A 26586-nucleotide genomic window follows, 5' to 3' on the forward strand; every position below is an offset into this window, starting at 1 on the left:
TGTTTTTGCAATTTTATTTTAAGTTCAACATTTACATTTGAGTATCAAACTTAGTTCATCTTTAATTTTTATCCTTATTTACCTTATTTTTTATGGGTATGTCAAATACAACAGCAAAGGAAACTAAATTACTGAAAAATTATTGCGCAACATAATACTCGTTTTTTTTTATTTATTTGGAATAATCAAAACACGATAGGTATTTATACACGGTGTAATAGGAAGAACACAGAATTTGACGGAAGCTTCACTTACAGCATTAACAAACTTTTGTCCGTAAATATACATCACGTCGTAAGGTCAAAGTTGCATAAATAATTGAGTGACTTATTGCTTCTCTGTTCTTTCCGGAGGATTTGAAGCGATAACTATATTGTTGGTATCTTTGCTGCTTGAGGTTGTCGTTGAGGGAAGCTCAGTACAATTTGACTGATCCACGTTCTTCATTGAAGAATAATCTATTGATAAATCCTTGAGTAATCGTTCAGCATTTTTCACTAAATCCTTTGAAGGAATTGGAATTCGAGACATTATGTCAATGTTTTGGACGCTGGCGAAGAGAAATGGATCACATCCCCAGACAATGGCGTACATGACGTAGTTGGTATCAATAACACCGAATGTGCTTAAAGTGAAGTGAGCTAAAAAGGAAAGAATTTCCTTACATAATATTATTGTTCCATCACGTCATTATATCTACTTATTGGCTCTGTGCACCATACTAAACACTTTATTTTTCAACCGTCATTGAACAGCCGACCTAATGTTTTTGAGTTTACTTCTACTAATGTCTAATTCCCCAGTCTTGCAATTTTGAGCCAATCCAGAAGACAAGGAAACTCCTGGATCAATACCCCCAGAGGTATGATTTGTTGTGGGAACATGGAGGACTTTGTGATTCGACAGCTTTAACGTGCGTCAGTCACCATTTACTACATGGGGAGTGTTACCATTTACCCACCATTTACTACACGGGGATAGGGTCGAACCTACGACCTCTTAGACATTAGCCCAGTGCCCTACAAACTAGGCTATCCCGGTCACCATACTATGCATTTTATTTTACATTATACCATCGCTAAACAGCTGACCCAGTTTCGTGGGTTTACTACTACTAATGTTCAACTCCGTATTCTTGTAATTTTGAACTCAATTCAGAAGACAAGGGAACTCCTGGATCGAGTATTGGGAGAAATTTGCCCTCGTGGACGACTTTTTGATGGAGCTAACCCGCATTGGCTTTGCATGGAGAAGAAGACTACTAGAACCTCCCCCGGTTACTATATATGTAAACCACCATACTGTATATGTGCAACTTATATATATAAATTTAATGAAAAAAGTGCAAAAATCATTTTTAATAAATTAATTGAATATATTGTGTAAAACTTTTCGCCAATATTTTTCAAAATTCCTATTAGACATTTATGCAAATTGTTTCAGCGGGTATGAAAAACAGTGGTTGAAGAAAACATTAAATATTTTCGAAAACATATTTCCTTAATACAACGAAACCTCTTGGGGGTGACCACTCTCTGTTCCACAGTAAAATGGTCGATAATGGAGGTTAGTCGTTCTTAGGGGTTAACTCCTTTGACTTCAAAATGTTATAGAAAGTACATAATTTTTCGCAAGCGATTTTAATTTTACTCCGTGTTCTTTTCTAGGTGGGAAAAGGTCATTTGCATTGGAGTCACGAAATCTAAACACAGAAATGAAATTTAGCATCAATAAATATGACCCCTACTGATATAATTGTGTGTACAAACAAATGTACCAATTATGAATGATAGTATTTTGAAATTATTTTGAGAAAATAATCAATATTATTTTGTTTAAGTTTACGTTTAGTTTTATATCATAAAAATTAATTAGCTTTTATTTAAAGAAAAGGTTTGCTTGTTGAGATACCTTGTTTTTTTGAATTTTTTTGTTTTTTAATTTAACTTTCAACTCTAAAAAGGAATCATTGGTAGCATTGACTTTAGTACACTCTGGCTGCAACTTGAGGTTGTCGATTTCTTTCAGAGATCGTCAAAAAGAGCTCTAGGATAAGATAAGGGCCCCTCAAAGATAAGATTCTTGATATAAGAGCCCCTCGATTCTTGATATTAGAGATTCTAGATATAAGAGCCTCTTGATATAAGAGCCCCTCGATTCTTGATATAAGAGATTCTTGATATAAGAGCCAAATATAAGATTCTTAAGATAAGAGCCCCTCAAAAATATTTTGAATGCGTTTTGAATCTACTTATTTGTTTTGTTAATATTTTTTCGTGTTTACTTATTTGACCTTTTCAGCATTTGGTGTGGAGGTTTGTCCGGTCGCTGGGAGAGAGGTGTAATCGGATAGCAAAATATGATAACAAAAAAATAAACTGACCACCCTAAATAACTTTTGTTCTAATGATCGGATCATTACGTTCGAAGACTCAACTTTTCTGGTTCGAGGGAATCACCTATGATAATTAATGATAATTAATTATTACAGGCGCTAATTAATTAAGAAGATATCCTAAATTACATTTTTAAGACGACATTTTGAAAATTTGATTTCGCAAGAACTATTCGACCGATTTTTGCACAATTTTTTTATCTTTTCATTTAAAATTGCATTTTTTAAAATGATGTAAAATATTACTTAACTTACAATTCAAAATTTTTTCAACTCTTATTAAATAAAATAATAATCAATATTCAATATTTACTGAAAGTTATATTTATCGTGGCATTATCTTGGGATAAACTATATTTTTAATTGTGTACAAAAATTTTTGAATTCATTCAAGAAGCTCTTGAGATATACTGAAATACGCAAAAAGTAAAATCAATATTAAGATATCCAAACTTTGGACCGCAATCCAGATTAAGTTATTTTGGGGGTATAAGTCCGAAACTGCCTAAAAAAATTCATGTTTAGTCAGAGAAAGTACGTTTTTGTATTTTCATTTTTTAAGATTGAGTGCTAGAACGTGAAGATCCAATTATTAGATCAAAAACTAGTCAGGTTGATCTGTTTTTATTTTGCTCACCATACAATATGTACCGATTAATTTCTTAAAGGTCCCCCCCCGCAATATTATTAGCATTTAATGCAAAAAAATCATTTTCTTAAGATATGTATTTCTTAGAATCTATTAAATCTAATTTACTTGTTCATTAAATTTATAAAATAGTTATAATTTGCTATGACACTTGGTAACGTTAGCGCCATTTCCTAACCTTTTAATGGTTAAAACTGTTGTTTCTCTTATAGTTTTTTCTCCAGGGGATATTTGCTGACTTTCTAGTTCCAAATGTTTAATTTTCCGAATTCCCCTATGTGAGGAAACAGAATCTATAACATATGGGTGAGATTAAAATTCCTAAATTCATTCCGTCAGTTGTGTTGATGAAAATGTCATTCTTATTTCCTGTTGTATCCGGCAATTATAATGAACAACTCACATTCTTTACGCGACTCCAACTCAGACTAATTTAGTTTATAATTAAAAGAGAAGAGGTCAGCAGTTTATTTCATTAATAACAAAGCAATCTCAAAGATTAATCAATATTCTTTTAAAAGTGTGTTTATTAAAAGTGTAGTTATTCCATTGTTATTGGACGTTATTACAGAGTTCAAATTTGCTCTGTTATTTAATTTAATATAACATTCGCATTTTCGAAAGATGGAAATATGCTCTATATAAACGATTCTACATCTAATGCATTCAGCTGTAAATCAAAATATGCTGGTATATAAAAATAAATTAATTAATTATTCTAAATTTGCTGAGAAAAAATGAAATATGGATCTAAAAAGTATTCTCCGAAAGTCAAGCAAAACATTCTAAAAAAATATTCATTATACAATTGAATTCTATATTTCAGAAAGAACACGGGAAAGTTTTTTTTTAATTTAAACCAGGCACATAAAACTTTGTGTCCCAAATAAAACAAAATTTACGTTCAAAGTTAACACTTATTTCACGAAACGTTAAAATAACTTAATTCCAAGAATTATATGGGATATATTTAAGTAAAAGAACTTAAATTTTTTAATTTGTGAAACATATAAGATAGTTTATTATAAAGATCTTAATTTCAGAAACATATGTTTATATTAAGAAACTGAATTTGAAGAATCATATGTAATCTTATGTTAAAGAATCAATATAAGCTTATGTTAAATAACATAGTTTCAACAAAAGTACAAGGTATTCAAGCTTACTATTTCTTTTTAATCTAAACAGTTTTTAATGCGTATGAAGAGTTAAATTTTAAAAAAAAAAACGCCATGCATGAATTTTCTGAAATTAACTATTCAGTTATTGGCTGTAAGTTTAAATTCATAGGCACTTTCACTGCGTCTTTATACTGTTTCATAGTTTTTTTAATATGTTACAACACTAGCATGGTTTTTTTGAAGCAGCTCTTTTGCAAAGGAAAACCAAAAAAAAACTCATTTTAAGTGTTTTACACTTCAAGCATAGCTATAATTTTAAATTGCATGCGTCATCTTGATGTAAAGAATTACCTGGGCTTTAAAACTGACAAATAACTTATAAGTTATTAAATCTTTCTGATTAGCGGGGACATTTTTCTAACTAGAGGAAAGTTAACAAGATCAATGCCTTACTCCCATTTTCGACTGGATCATTTTTCCCCTTTTATGAGACCAGATAACACAGCAGTGGAGTATGTTTTTAAATATTAAAAAATTAGACCCCATACGCTTTTCTTTTTTCTCAAAACTGTGGCCTTTCTCCATATTGACGTTTTGTGCCATTTTCAGAATTTTACATAGAAGGAGTGGCTAAAGATTGGTCAAACTTGACCTTTCATGAGCAACAAAGTCAGTACCAACTCATATCAGTTATGAAAATAGCATATTATTCGGAAAAAAGCATTTCATGCTGTTGCAGAGCCTTCCCAAAATATCCTTAAACATCTTAATTTAAAAATTTATTAGTGATTAAGCTCATGAAATAATCATTTTATTTGACATTTCCAAAAAATTAATTCTTTACGCTATGAAAAAAGGAACTGTGACTTTAAAATAAAATAATTAATAATAATAAATAAAAAATAATAGTAAGTATATGTATAATATTCAAAGGATACATCATCAAGTAATATTGCCAATGTAGTAGAGTAAACAAGATGTCAGCACTTACATTAAATCCTTAAACTTCATACCGTTTTAGCGAGAAAAAAATATTCTTACTTATATTTTTTTCAGCTCTAAAAACAGATCTAGAGTCATTTCTGAGAAACTCTATTTTCCTGGTTTTAGTATCAAAAGTGCTAAAAGAAAATAATAAAAAATATTGAATATCGTGAAATAAATCAGCATTTTTTATTGAAATTAAAATATGACTCTATAAAGTTGAAGCATAAATACGTCTTTTTAAAATGTAAAACATGCTGGAAAAAAGGCATGTCTTTACTATTTTCAAATGAAAATAAAAAAGGTGATAAAATGAAAAAAAAATTAGTTTAACGCTTTTCCTTTTATATCATAAATACGATGAGTAAAATATTTTATAGTACGAGCAGTACTAACACTGGTAATTTTTTTATTCAATAAACGCCTTGTAGATTCAAAAAATATTCGCAATTCACTTGTTCACCCAAGCACCAAATATATTTATATGTATATATCAACCAATTTCCATTATACTTCTTTTAATTGTTCATTTTTAAAAAGTTCTATTCTTTAAAAAAATACAGTTAACTTAGCTTTGTTTTATGCTTACACAAACTTTTGCTTTAAAAAATAGTCTGAAATTATAATATTGTTAGTTATAACACTTGTCTCTATAACTACTTAGAGAATAAAAGTTATAATAGAATACTTATGCGAGAAGTTTTAATTTTTAGGGAAAACATAAGTAAATAAAAAAATCAAAATCCCCTTTAAATTAACTTAAATGTTATTGAATTTTATTAAGTAAATAAGAATTAGCTTATTTATTAATTAACAAATTAACTTATTCTCTTTTATTTACATCTCAAAAATGGGCACTGTCTAGTTGTACTTTTTTATTAAAAGCAAATTAGCTCTTATAACTGTGCATAAAAAAATAATAAATACTGGTAATAGTATAATGTAATAATTAATAAAATCATGCATTTGCCTATAATATTTAATACTACCATTTTTTAATTATAATTTGTATTTACTCTTTCATTATTAGTTTATAAAAATGCAAATCCATTAAATTAAAGTTAAACATATAAACATTAACTTGTAATAACAATCACTTTAAAGTAGTTTTCCAGTAACTGCCTCAATGTTCTAAAAAAGTATTAATAAAAATCAAATACCAGATAAAAATAACTTTCCTACTTTGAATTCAAACCTAATAAACGACCCGTTTCATTCATAGTGTATGTTCCATCAGGTGCTTTCTCAAAAATTATCTTCGTACACGTAGCTTTTGGACTGTATCTTTGGATAACATACCAAATACCTGAAAACTAAAATTAAAATGACAGTTTTAAGCATGGTTATTAGCATATTCTTGCTCCTTCAATCTCTAAGAAAATTCGAATCGAATTGTTTTCTAAGGAGTTGATTTGTTTCTAAGAAGTTGGATTGTTTTTTCTTATTGTGTGTTGAATTGTTTCTAAGGAGTTGAATTGATTTTCTTTACCACCAAAAAGAAATATTTTTTCTTAAATCAATGTGAAAGAAACAATGCTTGGTAGGTATATTTTGCTAAACTTTACCTCAAAAGTTCAGTCGTGAATAGATTATATATGGCAGTAAAATAATTTTCAAGACAGTCATTTTTCAAATGAAAGCTAAAACTTGGTAATAAAAAAGGAGAGATTATATTATGAATGCAAAAGTAGATTAAATAAAAAAATTTAAAACATAAGGCCTTATAATGTTTTTCGATAAACTTATATTTATCGATATAGGATATATCATTTAATCAATGGATAGAATATCTGACATTTTTAGGTGAATTCGGACATTTATGAATTATTAAATCTTTCGACTTGTCATGCTATAGAACGTCTGCAAGTTTCTCATTAGTCATTCTGTGAAATACTAATCGTTTCATACTCCTTGATAGCTCATCACTAGTAATTTTATAGAATGCCTAGATAATGTGTTAATTGAAATTCATTTCAAGCTGTGACTGTCATTGCATGCCAAATTTTGTGCATTGATGGTAGTATAATTACAAATGCCCTAAATGATAATTTAATTTTTTTGAGTAATTCCCTAAATTATCATTTAGGACAGTTAATAATTCACCTATTTCATAATTTGCCTAAACATGACAGACATTCTATACATTGATGGCATAATATAACCTACATTGATAAATATTTTGATTCCGCGAAAGATATTATAAAGTCATATGCTTTGAAAACTTAAGTGAATTGAGATTTAGAATTTTTTACGATATACTTATTCTACCGCAACGTTTTTAATGTATTTGTGGAGATGTATAACAAAAAAGTTTTGGGGTTTATCAAGTTGGTGATAAGGAGTACTTTTTTTGCGTGGTTTTAGGACTACCTCTACAAGAGATCAAGAAAAATGATCATTATCTAAAACATAACAAAAAACTTTATCTTATTTTATGTAAACGCAGATCTAAATTATTTGGCGATTTATCGCTTGCGGCTGGCTAACCAAAGTACCAAATGCAATAGTAAATGCTAAAACGAAGCTAGACAAATTCGATTGAATTATTTCTTTGGCGATAACAAAGAAAATAACCAAGTCAAAATTCAAGTCAAAATCATTTTAAAATCACTTTTAAAAAACTATCATAAAATTTTGTCTGGAATTTCAGCGATGAAAAAAAATTAAAAAATCAATGATTCTGACTAAGTTCAGACAAAGTCTCAAAATTCTTAACGAAAGATAATAGAATTTTCTGGTAGTTCCAACTTAAAGATATTTTAGTTCGCAGATATTGTTCCTTTGGCGATAATTTGTTCATCCATATTTTGATGCCGAATAAGGATAAAATTCGTTATACTGTATGAAATTTATACCATTACTGGTTATCAGTGAATGCTATTCATACTCATTTAAATTAATTAAGAAGACATTAAAATCAAAAACTATCATTTAAAAATATATTGTGATACAAATTTAAATTATTTTTACTTTGTTTAATATTTCCGTTTCTAAATGGCATAAAAATAAAGATAATGGCTGGCGATAAAGTCGCCAATGCAAACTTATTGACTGCAAGTAAATTCGACTGTTGTTGTTTTTTTTAATTAAGGGACTTTTTTTAAATAAATAAATGGATAAAATAAAAATCTTGTGTCGTTGAGACGGAAAAGTACCAATAAAATTTATGTCTGCATATGGTATCAGAAAAAATATTTTTACTTTATTTTCTTAAATCAGTAAGAAAATAGTTATTGAATAATTTAAAGCTACAGAAACCAGCAACACTAATCTATATTTTGTAAACAAAATAGTAAATTTTATTCTTACTCTATCGAAATCCAAATTGTTCATAACAACAACTTTTGGGCAGCCTCCATATTTAAAATCACTTCCTCGACACAACGCAATAATAAAAAATGTTTTTAACAGCACAGCCAAAATCTTCATCTTGCTTTATATCAGAAGATCTGGAAACAAGTTTTCTATAACAAACTGCGTAAATTTATATCACAAGCATCATTAAAATTTCAAAAAAATCGTCAAATTTGGTTTATTATTGCTATTATTTAAAGAGAATTTGATTGCAAAAAAATTATTTCCCTTAAAAAAAAAGCCTAGTAGAAAAAAGAAAAATATGTTATTCAGTCTTTTAATTTACAAATAAATATTTATTAGAAACGGTTACGGCGAAGTCAAATTTTAAACTAATATTTAATTTAATGAACATTATCAAGAACACGCTCCAGCTTCTAAACTATTTATTTTAATGGAAAATTGACTTTTTCACATATGTGATACTTGTAAATTTATTTTAATAAGTTTATATTTAAATATCGCGAGTGCCACTGCCACTGCTTTTGATTTTAAATCTAACGATACACTTTGTTTTACTGTGCGAAATCTAAAATACGTAGAAATTGGAAAAGAATGTAAAACATGTGCAAGATTTACTGCGGAATATGAAAAAATGAAAATTCAATATGCAATTCGTGTATTTTTATCGTTAAATTTCTAGTAAAAATTTAACTTACTGAAGGGCGATATTTATTTGTAAAGTTTTTTTTTTAATTTCAATTCGTTCAGAAGTTATTGCAATTTTTAGTGCCTTTTCGCGTTATTTCTCACCTTTTTTTTTTTGCAGAAATGACTATTTATCCACTGTTTTGGAAAATGTATTTATCTCTCTCAAGATCTTTATTTAATAGGAGCGTTTGAATGGATGCTGAAAGCAACAAAATAAAGAAGATAGGGAGATTAAGTATAACCAGACAATAATCTTGACATTTACACTGAATTTGTTTAAAAATATAAAATGCTTAATTCAAGTCACATAAAAACCGCTAGTCTCCTTAAGGAGTACAATTTCTTCAATTTATTTCTTTTGTTAAATCGTGCAAACTGTTAAGTTTTAGTTTATACCTTTTCAAGAACTGTAGATTATTTTTCAGATACATGTAAATCCTTCATTTCTTTACGATGAAAATATTAATAAGTGTTATTGCATAAAATTATGAAAATTATCCATCTTAAAAACAAAATGTTCTTAGTTTTTGTTGAAAATATCGCCTTTCAAGAAAACAGCAAATTTTAAAGTGGAGGAATCATAAGGATTGATGAGCTGAGTGAGTAGGTGGACCCCTTTAATATTATTAAAGAACTTTTACAATAGACCAAAAATTGTAGAACTAGTTAAGTTTTTTAATATTGAGTCATCGCCTTAAATTAAATTATCTCTCTGTACTTTCTGTGCTAAATGTCGCTAGTTTTGATGATGCTGTAGCGTAACTACCACCAATAATATTAAATATCCGATCAGTAGTATATAAGACAGGTTAATTCGATTCTGTCTTGATGTACCCTTTGATAGATGAAGGTTAACATCGTGGATAAACTCTCGCCTTATTGGTGATCTCCGGACGTAATATGGACTCTCCAACATCGATGAATGGTCCATATTGATTAGCTGATTTGCTCATTAAGTAGCGTTCATAAACCAGGTGAAGTAAATATACTTCTCCCGTACAATAAATCAATAAGAAAATGAGCGAAAATAAATAATTAAAAACAAATAAATAACCAGCATTAGTCAACTAGTGGTATTCGTTCATCGAATTCCAAGACAGATTAAAATTCTGGAAGGGGCGAAATGAGGCGTAGCTACCAATAATGATATTAAATATCAATTCAGTAGTATATAAGATATGTTAACTCGTATCTATCTTGAGGTACTTTTTGATGGATGAAAGTTGACATCGTTGATAAAACGTCCCTTTAATACCACATATTTATAAAAAGAAATAAAGCAGACGCAATAAGGTATTCTATAGTTAAAACTAGAAATTTTTGAAATTTAATAATTTTAAATCACCAAACGTGCGATTTGTAATTAGTCAACCATAGAGTACGTACGGTTAACTAGAAGACCCATTACCTGATTTTTTTCTTTCCTTTTTTTTTTTTTTTTTTTTTTTTTGCATTTGTAGAACTGAAATAGAAATCCATGCTTCTTTTTTTCTACTTTCAGAGTAGTTATTAGTACATCCTTGATATCACAAAACCGTCCTTTAAAATAATGGATTAATGACCTTTCTTCGTTAAATGCTTTAAATCGCATGATTTTGGTATCATAAATAAAGAATTATTTTTTAAAACGTGTCTTGAAATATAAGAGAAATTGTTAGTTTTATTTTACCAGCAACAAAACGGTTGAATGTGTCATAATGACAAAAATACTACCTAGATGTTGTGTACTTTATACTGTTCACATAAAATACACCTCTAGAAAAATAATGCAAAAACGCTTCATAAAACTATATATTCTTTGTGTTTATGCGATTACCTTTACAAAAATTGCAAAGGCATCTACACACAAGAATACATCCTATTGGAAAACAAGCCCTTTTATAGTTCCATAAACCTCATAATACTTATTTATAGTTAAGGATGAATACTCATTTATAGTTAAGGTATAGTTAAGGATAATTTACAGCTTTTAACACTTTCTTACTTTTTAGGATAAGATAAAGCATAAAGTTATCTTGCTCTCCTTGAATCAAAATCAAAGTATCTTCCACGCTGTGAAAAATTCCGGATCAAATTACGGTAACGGTCAAATTATGGTAGGCATTTTCCGCAAAATCGACTTTATCTTAAAATCTTTTATCCCGTAAATTTTACAGTAAAATATTATGCCGTAATTTGATAGTAATATTTATTTACTTGGAGTGATTCGATGATTTTATGGTAATTATACTCTAAAAATTACGGTATATCAGATTTTTTTTCCGTAACCTGTTCCGACAAAAATATGTTTTACGGTACCGGCTTCATGAATGTCGGTACTTTTTAGAGTAATTTGATCCAGAATGTTTTACAGTCTAATGAAAAATATGCGTAACCGTCATATTCGTGCAATAGATGAAAACCTTCCCAGCGAATTAAAGCTATTTATATAGTGAGGGTTTTTAACGTTGATTTGGGTACATATCATAACATCCAATTTTATTTTTAAGACACGTGGTAATTTTGGTGAGTTCAAATAAATGCACATTTATGTGATAGTACATTACTTTTTAACCATAATTTAACGACTTACCACATATTGAATATAAGAATTTGGGGATTAATGAGCAGAGAATAATTTTGTAAACAAAAGAGGCTAAAGGTCATTTCCTTATTTGTATTTTACATTAACATTTTAATTTAATTTATTTCATGTTCGCTTTAAAATATCTTTTATCAAGAAATAAATCATAAACCACCCTTTCCTGCCATAATATATATTTTCCCGTCGAAGAAGAAAACATCACATGTTCTCAGCTTTGTTATCAGATATATTTTGCAAACTTCACCCGAAAGAACGGATATTAAAGAATTTACGTGATTTTCAGACGTGACACTCTAACCTTATGGTATCCACAAAACTTTTAACATCCGGTTTTGGCAACGACATGAAATTAGCTGTCATTTTTCTTGTGATTTAGAAGCATATTATTCGCACATTGGTTTTCGATTACGATACTTTATATTCAATGGCACGTATATCATCGATTCATCATCACAAAACAGTTTTCAAATAACAAGACATACTTCCAAAAGAAAAATCGTTTTACAATAAAGGTAACTCTTCTAGAAGAAGCATTGAATTTTTCCTGTGTGCCCAACTTTGATTTTATTTAAAGGAATTTTTTTCTTTCAATATGTCTTCAATATTGTCACAGAAATTACATTTCAGTTTTTTTTTTTTTTTGAAAAACAAAAACTAATTAACAAATTAGTTTCTGTTTGTCAAAGCAAGTGTGGAAAAAAATTTACAAATATAAGATACAAAAATGTGATGAAAAATTGAAAGTAATACTGCAAAAATCGCGAACTCCGTTTCAAGAATAAATAAATTTTCATCTAATCAAAAAATATAAAAGAATTTTTTAAATTATTTTAAAAATTTTTTAAACTGCTATCTGAAAATCCCATTTACAAAGCAAAATATTTAGTAAAAAAATTTTTTTTAATTATTTTCGATTCGCTTATATTTGATTATTCTCAACTCTATTATTTCCTGATTATTTGGCTTTTTCCCACTAAAGATAATTGCTTGAGAAGAACTTGAGAAACTACATTGAGAAAAAAACATGGTTAAAACTACTAGAATATGGTCAAATTTATCGTATTTCCCGCTCTATGGAAACACCAAAGATCTCTGTAATTTTTACCGAAGCACTTTGGTAATGTTTATGGTTAAAATTAATAATAAAATATGGGTTTTTTTAAATGGGATAAAAATAAGAAATTGAGTATTTTTTTTTCGTGATACTTTAGCATAAAAGCAATTTATTCGGTATCCCATAAACCGTATCCCATATGAATCGAAAAAATACCAAATGAATAGTTTAAATACCGTATATTTTAGTTTTATTAACCAGAATTATGTTGTTTTTTGCCAAAACTGTCACTTTTGCCAGTAAGATAATTTTACCAGAATTTTTCTCCGTGTATGATCATCAGTTTCGTGTCCTCACTGTTGATTCATTATCAGGGTGTTTCGTAAAGACCGCCTTTTAAATTTACATTTTTAGAATTTTTGTCAAAAATTTATATTTAAGAAAGGAAATAACAAACACTACATCGAAATCTGACAAATCATTATAAGAAAGGTAGACGCCTACCTAATTACAGCTTTAATCTTGAAGAGGTTTCTAATAATTATCTTTCAACTTCTCTGCTCTTCCTCCGGTAATCAAACAGGTTTTGGTGTCTTGTACATTCTGAATTGTGATTTGTCAAATTTCGATATCGTGTTTGCTCTTTCCTGACTTAAATCTTAATATATAAAAGACATTGAGTATACTGTTGTGTCATGATAGAAAACTTTGCATTGGTGCGAAATTGTATTTTTCTTAAACATTTTGTGTAATGTTTATTTCATTTCAAACTATGCAAAATGAAACAATTTCCCTTAAAGAGCATTAAACCTTTCAAATAAATAGTTTAAAATCAGTAAACCATTAAATTAGGTTAATGGGATTTTTAAAATTAATAAAAGTCCAATTTGCTTTTTCGATAATATAACCGTTTTCTGTATTTTTGAATTATTTTTATAAATATTTATAACTAAATTTCACAGAAACGGTGAAAGAATTATTAATAACTAGGAGGCTTCGCCCCCTGCCCGCTGGCTCTCGCCAACCCCCAGAACTGCTTTCGCATTTCATTTCGGATTGCTTCGCAATCCAATGCTCGCTTTGCTCGCTCATTGGATACGTTCTTAACGTCTAGCTCTTGTATAATTTTTTGAATACTGAAGTTCCGAAAACTTTTCACTGTAGACAATTCTAAACCTGTACATTTCAATATTATTGCAAACAGTTCACATATTTTTCTCAATCACACTATTCTAAATTTCAGTTGTTGAGAAAAGTAACTGTCGTAAGTTTTGTTTTAAAGTCTTTCCCATCAGAGTGTTAATGTGTTGTAAAACAATCTGAAATAGTAGTCTGCCACTGAACGCCGGATGTAAAGCATCGGCTTCGATGAAGATAATTTTGTATTTTTAATTCTCTGAAGGGCGCCACCCTAATAATATGGAATTTGTAAAATAAATGTATATATTTTTGATTGTTGATGAAGCCCATCATTTTGTGTTTTCATCAGTGTTCAGAAGCAGAACAACTATAAGTTTTTTATTTTATCACAAAAATATAAAATGTATAAAAAACAAAGAAAAGAGTAAGAAAATGAGTATAGTCATAGAAAAAGTTAAAATTATAATATAGTATTTGTCAGTTAAAATAAAACTTTTTGTTTAAGTCATTGCTAACAATTCAAATTTCTCCGAGGCAATTCTAAAGTATAAATTAAGGTAGTATTGTTAAGTTGAAACACAATATTTTTAGTTTTGATGTCAACAATACAATTCAATTTTTCACAAAAACGATTGTTTCCATTGTTAAGTTCAATGTCAACAATTCAAATTTTTCTGAGGCAACTCTTAACCTCTAAATATTATTTTTTTTATGTACACATTTCTAAATGTCAGTATTCAACCACAAAACAACTTAAAGTCCTCAAATTTAGCATGAAGTTGTAAAATGTAATGAAAGAGGGTCATAGCAATAATGAAAGTAGAAGTAAAGTTAGTACTGTAAAATTAAAACAATATTTTTAATCAATGAGCCAAGTTCTTCAAGAAGCAGTTGTAGAAGTAGGTTGTTTATTTAAAACTTTTTATAGAATTTCTTTAAGAACACAATTGTTAATTTGGGCATTTGGCGATACAACACTTTTAGAATTGAAGGATTTGTTACGTCAAGCGCTCAGGTATCATAATTTTGATCTAGTTGCGCTTCTATGTCATTTTGATTTATGTTGCTAAGTTAACTTTCAAAAAATTCTATGGCTGGCAACAGCATTTTAATTTTTTAAGTTGTTTATTTTTATTTCTATTAGAATTTTTTCCTTTTTTAGCAAAATGCTTTTTAACCTAACAGAATTCTCTGCCGACTGTTCTCTCTATAAATGAAGAAAATAAAGTAAATGCTATTGCAATAATACTTCACAGCTCTTCTTAAATCCATCCTTAATTCTTAATCAGAAACACATCATTAAAAGGCTTTCGTGTTTTCAAAACGTAAACAAAACAAAGCAAACGTTGCCACCGGCGGAAAAGAAATGCAGCCAAAATTTAGGAGCCACGTAAGAGAATTATATATATTAGATTTTTTATAATGTCAATGTATTCCTAGATTGCATGTTCTGTATTCTTCTATAAAATCTAAGTTGTTTTTTGAAACACTACACGAGAATATTTTTTTTTTCAAAAATTTCTTTTAAACAGCTTCCGTTTTTTTCCTGCTTACTTAATAAATTAAACTTTTAGTTTTTGTTTTCTTTTCACAAACATTGCTTACTTCACTTTTCTCATTTTCCACTTGTAGGCGTTTGTTAGTAATTTCCGGTAAAAACAGAAACGAAAAAAGATTCAGAAAGAAGAAAACTCCACTTTTCTAACCAATTCTTTGGCATACATGGAGGAATTCTTTGAGACAAAACACTGAATTACAAACTCTCGACAACTAGAATACATTACAGCTTATGAAATTTTCTATTCTTGGAAAAATATTTTAGAAATTCCTTACAATCCTTCTTCAAAATTGTTTTTAACATTTCCACATCATGAAATTATAATGACACATAAAAAGAACTTCTTTACATTTACGTTTTATAAGATAATTACAACATACATACCTAATTTAATTACGAACTTATTAACCTATACCTTTAGGGTAATTATATGCAACATTTTAATGGTAATAAAATTTGCTGAATGAAAGAGAAAAATGTATGAAATTTTATTAAACAAAATGGATATTTTCTATTAGGACATACCGCCTTTAGTTTGAAAAAAAATACTGTCAAATGATCTTTATATCGATATGAATAGATTTATAGATATTTATAATAATTCAGGGTTTTTCAATCTGTTCATATGCTTACCTTCCCCTCTGATCACAGCTGTGTGATCCCGCCTCTTTTACCATCACTACTATTCCCTGCAAAAAATAAGGCGTTTTTTAAAGCTGTTTTGAGATTGATACAGATGTAAAAAAAATACACCTGAGGTAGAAAATAAGATTAATTTTTGCACCAAAAATAACCTCGTCAATAAACCCCAATCTCAGCTTCATTTACAGCTCTCAAAAAATCAACCTCATACATAACTCAGAAATAATTCTATTTTATTTTATAAGAGTCGTTGAAGAGTCGACACAATTTTTCGGGTTTGTGACTACTAATGTTGAACTCCGTAGTCTTGTAATTTTGAATCCAGAAGACAAGGGAACTCTATGATCAAGTATTGGGAGAAATTTGCCTTTGTGGAGGACTTTTAGATGAAACTAACCCTCATTTACGTAGCATGAAGAGGAAAACCACGAAAATCTCCCATGGTTAGCCTAACGGCAAGAGGACTCTAACCCATGATTCGTCTACAACTGTGGATATTTTACGTCAGAACTGTGGTCAGTGCAACCCGGAAGCGGAATTCGTATCGACCAATCATCGCTGGAATTCGCAACCGGTTCACCTAATTGGAAGGCGACAGCTCTATCCTCTGAGCTATCACGGCTCAGAAGTAATTTTAGTTCAGATCGGGTGAAATTATTCAGACTTCAAATATACGCACTTGTTTTAAGTGCAAAAAAAAATCCGTACACCTCAAAAACAGCCTCCCTAAGCTAGTTGATCTAAATTAGATTTCCAACAACCTCAAAGGTGAATTAAAGAAATTCATATGCACTTTGGGAGATTGATTTTTTTTTAGGTTGTTTTTGATATCATCTCCAAACAAGCTTGAAATAAACCTTGAAACCTCAAAACAACCTCATATAAACCTCAAAATACCTTAAGTTTTTTGTAAGGGATTTATAATTAATACAAGTAGTGCAAATTGATATTTTAACTTTAAATGGTTAATCCTTCGACGCAAAATTTTTATTAAACACATTTTCCTGACCTTTTTCATTATTTTGTATTAATTTAGGTAAAAAAAAATGATATCTATTGTATTTAGCCTTTTAATAACTTATGGTTATGAAATATAACATAAAACACCGGAGTTCTTTTTTTGCGTTAAAAGTAAAATCTTCCACGGCTTACTTCAAAATTATAATTATTAAAATTTGCTCTGCTTTTACTTACATCTAAGAGAAACAGCAATACATCATTGAAATTTCCTTAATTTTTAAACATGAATTTTTAAAAAAAATTGGATTTATCTATAATTTAACGATAATCCAACAGATTTCTTAGTGACTATTAAACTAGTTTTTTTTATAATTAAAAAATATCAAAATATATTTTTGCTTATAGTCAGAATCAGAAAAAAAATATATAGAAGGGACACCAGTGTTCCATCTGCCTCAACTATAAATAATTCCGTACTAAAAATTCAGTTGTTACCATACATATGACTTATAAAATTGAACAAACAGTGAAACCTCTCGGGAGTAGGACTGGGCCATAAATCGATATATCGCGACATATCGATTTAACTGCTGTATCGGCAGGCCGATACAGGAGTTAAGTTCCAGGCGATGCATCAGAAATCTGATTTAAGCCGTCGAGTAAAGAAGACGAACGATATAGCGATACAAGACACGCAAAGGATCTCTTACGTTCCGATGCCAACTCGCGCTGGGGAAGGCGATGTACGTATCGTTATATTAAAATGGCCTTGATTGATGTGAACCAAAAAATAAAAAATACATAATGTGATAGAATCAGAATCAGTTTTGAGAACATATATCGCGATCTCGCATGTTCGTTTCCGCACCTCTTAGTTTTTTTTTTCTTCTTTGTTGCGACTTGATATCGTTTCCTGTAGATTATTTTCAGTGGGACTGACTTTGTGATCGTAACCTTGTTCTGAACGTAACCTATTATTGAAAAGAATAGGAAAGAAGTGCTTCTTAATTAATTGGGTAAATTTTTTTTTGAAACTAAACTTTCTTTTTTATTTTTAAATGTGAAAATTAATTTTGATATTATATGTTTAAGTATTATTTTACATTATTGATTTTATTACAAACGGAAACCTAATTTAAGGTGCCCATAAAGAATTAAATTGAAAAGTAATTAAATTTGTTAGGCTACTTTTTACTTTATTTTAATTTATTAAAAACTTTTTGGAGAAAATAATAATTTAATGGGTTTTTATTACTGAGTTTAAATTTATATATCTTTAGTTGTTTTCATTTTCATAAATAAAATTATAACAAAACTTATTTTTCCTCTTTTGGATTTGGACATTAGTCAATCAACTTTGTTTATTCAAAAAAATTAGTAATGTTTGCGATTGCGACTTCTTTTTTTAAAATCATTTAGCACTTCATTTTATTAAAGAGTATAATCGTGTTTTTTAATTTTCTTTCAATATTGTCAGTTGAATATATTATCGAATATCATAATTCCTTTGTTTTTATTTTTAAGAAACTAAACCTTACTTTGTTTTTTCGTTCAGAATTCGGTAATTATTCAATTTAACTTTTTTTTATGTGTAATAATAATGATAAAAAGTAGTGTTGTTTTTTTTTTCGTTTAATTTATTTAGCACTTTGTTTTAAGCACAAAAATAATTTTTAACGAATCCATTTTTTAAATTTTCTATCTATATTGTTAGGTAAATATATTGATAAATTTCAATTTTATTTATTTTTTTATTATTTATTTTTAAACTAAGAAATCTTTCGTTATTTGCTGGATCATTTTTAGAAAATATAACATTATTATCTTTTTTAAGCAAAACATATACATCAAATTCATAAATTGATTTAAATCAATCTGAGTATGAAGTTTTGATAGAAATCCGAATTTCTGCGCCTTAAAAGTAAATGAATTTCAAAAATACTATATCGCGATGCAAAACTGACGATGCATCACGATATAAAATTTCTTATATCGCCCAGTCCTACTCAGGGCGACCAATCTCTGTTTCACAGTAAAATAGTCGTTCTTAGAGATTACCTCCATAAATGCTATTAAAGATGGATGATTTTTCACAACGATTTTAATTTTTGGTAGTGTCATTTTCTTGGTGCAGAAATTCCACTTGTGTGGCTTCATGAAAACCGGATTGATGAGTAAAATTTAATGTCTATGAAAATGATCCTTTACTGATATAATTACGCGTAAAAATGAATTTACCAATTACGAATGCTAGAACTATTTAAAATAAATAAACAATTATGTTTCAATATAAGTTAGCCTTTAATTTTATATTGTAAAAATTAGTTAGCTTTAAAAGATGAGAAGAGATTTGTTTGATCGAGATCCGTAATTTTTCTGAAATAACTTTTATTTTCCAATTTAACTTTCAACTCTAAATATAAATCACAGATAGCATATTGCACAGTGACTGCAGCGTGAGAATGTTGATTTCTTTCAGAGATCGTCACAAAAAACTCTCTAAATAAGAGCCCCACCCAAATATTTTTTATACATTTTAATCTGCTTGTTTGATTTTTTAAAAATTTTTGTATTGATACTTTTTCGTTTTGCCTTATTTGACCTTTTCCGCACTTGTTGCAGAGGTTTGCTCGGTCGCTGGGAGCTTGCATTTCCGTAGATACATTTATCAAAGTTTCACCGTGATCATATTGGTTTTGATAATCATTGTTCCGCTTTTTCGCCCCAATTGCTCTTCAGATTTAACTGCATTTTTTTTTATCGTTGAAATATTAATTTTTGTGTCTTCTAACGTACATATTTTAGTTGAAAGTATTACCTTTTATAAATTAAGTATCTACTTAAATGTTAACTATATATTTAAACTACTACAAATTATTTTTAAATGGTAATTGCTCTTTGACCCAAAATAGTTTTTCTGAGAAGTTTTACTAAAAACAACATTTAGTTTACAAAATAATTCAGTTTTAAGTAATGCAAAGTACTAAAACTCTTATCTAGTTATTTTAAATTATTCTAATTCAAATAAGGAAATACATAATATCATTTTTAAATGTATTTTAGGAGTTGGTATGAATCTACACTTTCATAAGACATTCTTAATGATAGGCTATTAAAATTCCCATGAGCATTATCGAAGAAATATTAGAGAAACGAACATTAAACGGAAAGGTTCGACACTATAATTACGTCTCAACGACATCCTTTTAAGTACCTTCAGGTAATGATGGGAACGTCATTAAAGCTAATATGAATTGGTGGCTTGGTGCATTGGTTCCACTGTTCAAATTAATAATTCTAAATTTTGAATAATTTTATTTATGCAACAGTAAGCAACGTGAAAACAATTGTTGAAAGTCATTCCTAATAATTTCAATGTAATTATAATTTATATGAAGTTATAATGATTATAAATGTATAGCCTACTTGACATTTTTACTAAATGTTATATAGCAGATTAACCTTTTGACACAGATAGGTCAACGGAGTCTTTTTTATCCATATTTTTTCTGACGCTCTAATTACAAGCAAAAAGACACTTTTTTTATTTTTTTAATTATGAAAAACAGTCTAATAGTTACTAGAAAAGAAAATTCTTTTAGATTATAGGAAATATATTCATACTAAAATATTTTTTTAATGGCGTGCACTTGGGGTTTGTCCCATTGGCCACAGAAATGCCAGAACTGCTACACTCTTCTCGTTACCCAGTGGGCAACTGCGGCGAAGCCACGGCGGTGGAGCAGCGTCGCCCACGTCACACAACCACAAACCCGTTTATAGGGTGGGTTATATTCACACAATCACGCACACAAAGGAGAAAGGACATAGAACACGGAGAGAGAGAAAAAAACATCCATGCCCTGAGCGGGATTCGAACCCGCAACTATCGGCTCCGCAGTCAGGCACGCTTACCACTCGGCCACCTGATCGGCTATACTAAAATATAAAATCCACAAAAAGTAAAGATTTTTTTTTCCATTCATTTTCAAAAATTTATCAGTGATTGTTTTTGTAAATTAAAGAAATTTTAATGATTAATAATTATTTCTCTTAGATCTAAATAGTTGCATAATAACTACGAATTTGAAAAATTATTGCTTAGAAGATTGAAAATTTTTGCTTCAAGGGTTTTTAACTAAGTTAGACTAAGGTGACTAAGTTTTAATCACAATTTGGATATGCCTAATATAAAAATAACATTAAAAGGAAACTTAACTAAAAAAATATTAGACAACTACTAGTGTTTTGAAAGAAAAATAAATTGGTCTCTTATATGAAATTTTAATAATAAAAAATTACAAATGAAGAATGAATTATAAAAAAATTATATATGGCTTGGAATTCACGTACAAAAAACTTTTTAGTATATTTACATCAAAAAAAGAATGCATTTTTTGAAAATATTTTCTGCTCTAGACAATGATTTCATTTATCCAGCAATAATATTGTTTGTGTTTCTATCGCCATCGGTAGAAGATCCATCCGAATTTGAATTAGAATCCTCACATCTTGTTTGATCAACGTTGTCCATTGGATGATAATCTATTGATAAGTTCTTGAGTGTTTCCTTAACAGATTTTATCAAATTTGTCTGAGGGGTTGGTGTGCGAGAGAGAATGTCCACATTTTGGATACTTCCAAAGAGTACGGGATCACATCCCCAAACAACAGCGTAATTATTGTAATCAGTATCAATCACGCCAAAGGTGCTCAAGGTGAAATGGGCTAGAATAAAATGAAAAAAAAAGAATCAATATCGACATGGCTATAATATAGGCAGTTTTATTGAACTTGATTTTTTTTTTAATTTGATCAGATCTCACAAAACATTTTTAAAATTATAATAAACTATTAGGTTAAGCTCCCTGTTTGCTGCCACTCTCCAACCCCGATGCTTCGAAATAATTTTATAACCGTCGACACAATTTTTGGGTTTACGACTACTAATGTTCTACGAAGCCTTATAATTTTGAACCCAATCCTGAAGACAAGAGAACTCCTAAATCAAGTATTGGGAAAAATTTGCCTTCTTGGAGGACTTTTGGATAGAATAACCAGCATTTGCGTTACATGGAGAGAAAGACCACGAGAGCCTCCCACGGTTAACCTGACGGCAAGGGGATTCTAACCCATAATCCGTCTACCACTGGATACTTTACGTCAACACTGTGGTCGGTGCGATCCGGATGCAGAATCCGGAACCTGGCGTATCAGGGATTCAAACCTGGGTCACATCATTGGGAGACTAGTGCTCTATCCCTCTCAAATTATTAGTGAGATAGATGGGGGGACGTAGGAAGAACTGATACTGGGGTACCCATTATTCCTACGTCCAAACATTTCCATAATGATTCTATTATGATCTATGGGTGATTATAAATAATTTTGGTAGGAAGTCATTTTTTTAAAATAACATTCAAAAATTGAAGGTATAATGTTACAGCATATTTGGTGAGTTCGCAACAGTAATTTAATATTTTTGCTTACCAAACAGGCTGGTATATTAAATACAATTTATGTGCGCATCTTATTGCGCATGAATATGATCATTAAATTCTTATTTCCTTAACGAATTCCTGCAATTGTAATTTAGTATAGTATATTAATGTAATTTGCATCGAAAAATAATAATTGTAAAACGTTTAGTGAAATTAGACTCGAATTTAAACAAGTTTATTTTAAAATTTAGCATGATAAGATAATGTCATAGATTTACGTTTTAATAAAAAGAAAAACTCCTTTAGTTCTTAATTCTGGTTCTTAATCAAAATCGTAATAATAGCAGTTTCAGCCAATAAAAATGCACCAACAGCAATGGAAAACTGTATGAAACTCTTATATTTTTATGTTGTATAAAGAAATAAAAAAGCAATGAAAATTTATAATAAACAAATCAAAATTTAAATGAGGACATCGATAATTGTAGTAGATTTTCATTAAGGATTCAGAAGTGGATTAGACAGAGTATATTTATTTCCATTTGAAACTCTTTTATCTCTAAAAAGCAAGGATTAAATGCATTCAATTTCAAAGTGTTTTCACTTAATGTTTAATCACAAAATTAAGCACGTTTATTATTATTTTTCTTTAAAAGAATATATCACTTACTTTTTTTTAATCATTTTTTACATATTTAATGTTATAAGTAACAAACAAACCTACCCAGAGTTAAAAATTGAAGCATTTAAAATAAATAAAAATGTGCCAGATTTTACTCATTTGTTGCGTTAAATATTATTCGAAGTAGAAAACTATTTTTAGTATTATTTTGTAATAAATGTTTGTAAATAAAATATGCATTTTTCGAAAAGTTCCGGGAAAAATATTAAATGTTGATGTGCAGAAATATTGTTCCCAGTAAAGCATAAATAAGAAAACAGCCATAAAACGCTTTTTTAAGCTGTGGAAGTGAATAGAAATCTTTGAGAATAGCAAGAGGGAAATCGATTTTTCTTCAGACAAATACCGTTGGAAAAAAAGTAAATTTCGGACTTGGCATGAAAAGAGAATCTAAATTCTGTATCCTTTAGCCTCAAGGTTAAAAACAAAAAGTGAAATCTAATTTGAAAAGACATTTTATATCTACCAGGTAATCTTCTTTCCTATCATTGGGAATCACATTTTAGGAAATCACAAACGTCACCCTTGATTTATTTTGTTTTTTTCTAAAAATGGAACAAAATTTAAAATGATCTTTTTTATTTTGTCACGAAAAACCATAAATAAATTAATGTTGGCTCAGAAAAAAAACTTCAAATGAAATAAGTAAGGCTGTTCAAACAAAATTGCTAAGTGAAATATAAACTACTAACATTCAGAGAAAATTAAAATATGAAAAATGAAATTACGAAATGGAATCAAAAAACTAAAATGCTTAAAACTAAATTATAAAATAAAAAAAGAATATTTATTACATTAAAGTGAATTATAAAAAAAAAGAAGAAAGAATTTTGAAAGAAATTACTGATGAGAAAAAGGAACTTTCTGGTGATGAATCCGAAATCAATCTGATGAAGGAATCTGAAAGTATGAATATGAAACTTTCAGTGATAATTCGACAATTAAAAAAATTACTAAAGTTCAAAAAAAAGCCTTGCAAAGCAAAAAAAGTCAATGAAATGTTCAAACAAATTTGCAAAGTTAAAAAAAATAGTAACATTTAAGCAAAATAGTAAAATGAAAAACAAATTTCGAATGTTGACGCAAAATTTAATTATCAAAAACAAACCCTAAAACTCAAACAAAATAACAAAAGTGAAATGAATATGGGATAATTTAACTAAGTTTCAAAATAACAAAAATCACCGCCATTTAAACAAAATTGCAAACTTGGAGACCAATCAGTATTGTTCGAGTTAAGTTTCAAAATTAGAAAAAAAACTACGAACATTCAACTAAAATTGCAAAATGAAAAATAAATCGGAAATGTTGAAACGAAATGCAAAAAAAATATGACATAAATCAATAAAATTGCAAACAAAGAATCTAATTAATTGTACAGTAGAAAAGGATCAAAACAAAAAATTTTGAAGGAAAGAAATCGATTTTTCAAGGAAAGCTCCAAAATAAAGTGCAAACAAAACTGCAAATGTTTTGTGAGCGAAATTTAAACATAACGACCAAACAAAAAAAATCAAATTACTAGCATTTAAAAAAATATTAAATGAGAAAACTTTGGAAATTTTTAAACTAATTTGTAAACAAAAATAAAAAAATTCAAACAAATAAATAAAATCTCAAAATGAGAAAAATAAATGTATATGAATGCTCAAACGAATTTTCAAAATAAAAAATACTAATATTAAAACAAAATTTTAAAAAAATATTCCATTTTGAAATAAATTTACAGCATAACAAAACAAAACTGAAATTTTCGAAGTTTCAAAACAAATAATTGCTAACTATCAAACAGAACTTCTACCTTAAAAACGTATCTTAGTTGTTCAAACAAAGCTGTAAGAAAGAAAAATAGTAACATTCAAGCAAATTCGCAAACTGAAAAACAAATCTAAAGCATTCAAACTGAGTTACAAAAAATTGCTGATATTTATATAAAAACTGCAAGATGAGAAAAATATCTTAAATATCCAAGCAAAATTTTTAATGAAAATTTTTAATAAGGGAAATAAGTAAAATTCTCTAGAAACAAATCTAGAACATTAAAACAGAACTGAATAACAAGAAATGTTTTTACCTATGTCTCTTTCAGCTCTAAATATGGATGTTGTATCATTCCTGAGAAAATTCAGATGTCTAGGCTTGATAAACTGATAGTGAAAGCTGTAAATGTACAAAATTTAATCAAATTAAAATTAAAATAAAACTTGACAAGTAGTTGTGATAAGTAAAAATAGAATTTTTAATTACGTCAAAGATTATCGAAATGCAACACTGTTTTTTTCTTATACTTTTAAACAATGAATTAAATATTAAACTTTACTTATAATCCATATCTTTTGTACGGTATCAAAGAATATCCTCATTTCTTTTTTGCTTTGGCAACAAAGAATTGAAATACCAAGCGTATGTGTTATCATAAGCATGGAAGTGCAAAGGCACAAGTTTTCAAATTTCCGAATGGAAATTCTTTGCTAGCTTGGACAATGAAAAGCTGAAACAAACTAAGCTTTAAGTTGAGAAGAATTGAAAAGTTAGGAACGAATAGATTTAGTTTAAAAGAAGAGGATTTTTGTTTTTTATTTACCAAATTTTCAAAGTTTTTTAAAACTTGCGTAATATTTCAAATTAATTAAATATAATAATCTGTAAATTCAGATTTGTTTTGTATTTTACTATTTTTTTAAAATAAAAATTTAGCTTAACCCTTCCTCAAGACATTATAATTCATTCGAATAAATATCGAAAACTCATCGCCACGACGCCGACCGATACTCATGAGTACAAAGTAATTTATACTCAAGAACGTGTGGAACACTTTCGGATACTTTCAACTCCAGATGACTAGGAAGAGCACTAATGCACAACCACTTGATCTAATATGCAACCTAAGAACCAGCTTGTTGTTTGTAAAAAAGATTGCGTGTTAACGTTAAAACTCTAAGGCTTGTTTTATTGTCGACTTTTCCTTCATAAAGGGAAATTATTAGATCATTCCTTTTGTTTTACAAGGCATTAATTACATGTTTCATTAATTTATGTGAATTTATTAGTTACGAGATTATCGCTTGTTATAATAATTGATTACGAGATCGCTTATCGAATTCCTAACTGGTGGACTAGGCTTACTCTAAGTTGCTAACATAACAGTTTACTAACAGTTGCTAATATAAACAAACGCCATGTTCAACAGCCAATCAGAATCGATACCCACAATTACGTCGCTTGCAAGTATCCAATTGGATCGATGAGCGAAGGAAGCCAGTGAGCAATATTAGCTGTTTTACACTTTAAAGGAAACAAAATATACCCTGCCGCAGAAATGCAACACAGAATCGACTCGTATTTACTTATTTTAAAGATATATATATATA

The 26586-nt window shown here is 28.7% G+C and overlaps 3 protein-coding genes across 4 annotated transcripts in view; 1 reads left to right on the forward strand and 2 right to left on the reverse strand.

Moving 5' to 3' along the window:
* LOC107437431 (uncharacterized) overlaps positions 1–26586 on the forward strand; it is a 418583-nt gene that overhangs the window by 312652 nt on the left and 79345 nt on the right. The gene's annotated exons all lie outside the window — the stretch shown is intronic.
* On the reverse strand, positions 51–8776 carry LOC107437433 (uncharacterized). The gene is made up of 4 exons (XM_016049438.3): positions 8459–8776; positions 6332–6462; positions 5207–5286; positions 51–641 (listed from the first exon to the last, which is right to left on the reverse strand). Exons 1-4 carry the CDS (start codon positions 8576–8578, stop codon positions 328–330), a joined length of 645 nt encoding a protein of 214 aa, XP_015904924.1. The 5' UTR covers positions 8579–8776; the 3' UTR covers positions 51–327.
* The window catches only part of LOC107437434 (apolipoprotein D), a 9741-nt gene continuing 4515 nt past the window's right edge, over positions 21361–26586 (reverse strand). The window contains exons 3-4 of the mRNA XM_016049439.4: positions 25290–25375; positions 21361–21820 (exon numbers count right to left, since the gene is read on the reverse strand). Coding sequence (XP_015904925.1) covers positions 21525–21820; positions 25290–25375 — 382 coding nt within the window. The 3' untranslated portion in view covers positions 21361–21524. The remainder of the gene's footprint in view (positions 21821–25289; positions 25376–26586) is intronic.

This window comes from Parasteatoda tepidariorum, chromosome 7 (assembly GCF_043381705.1).
Source record: "Parasteatoda tepidariorum isolate YZ-2023 chromosome 7, CAS_Ptep_4.0, whole genome shotgun sequence".
In the NCBI taxonomy this organism is placed as follows: Eukaryota; Metazoa; Arthropoda; class Arachnida; order Araneae; family Theridiidae; genus Parasteatoda; species Parasteatoda tepidariorum.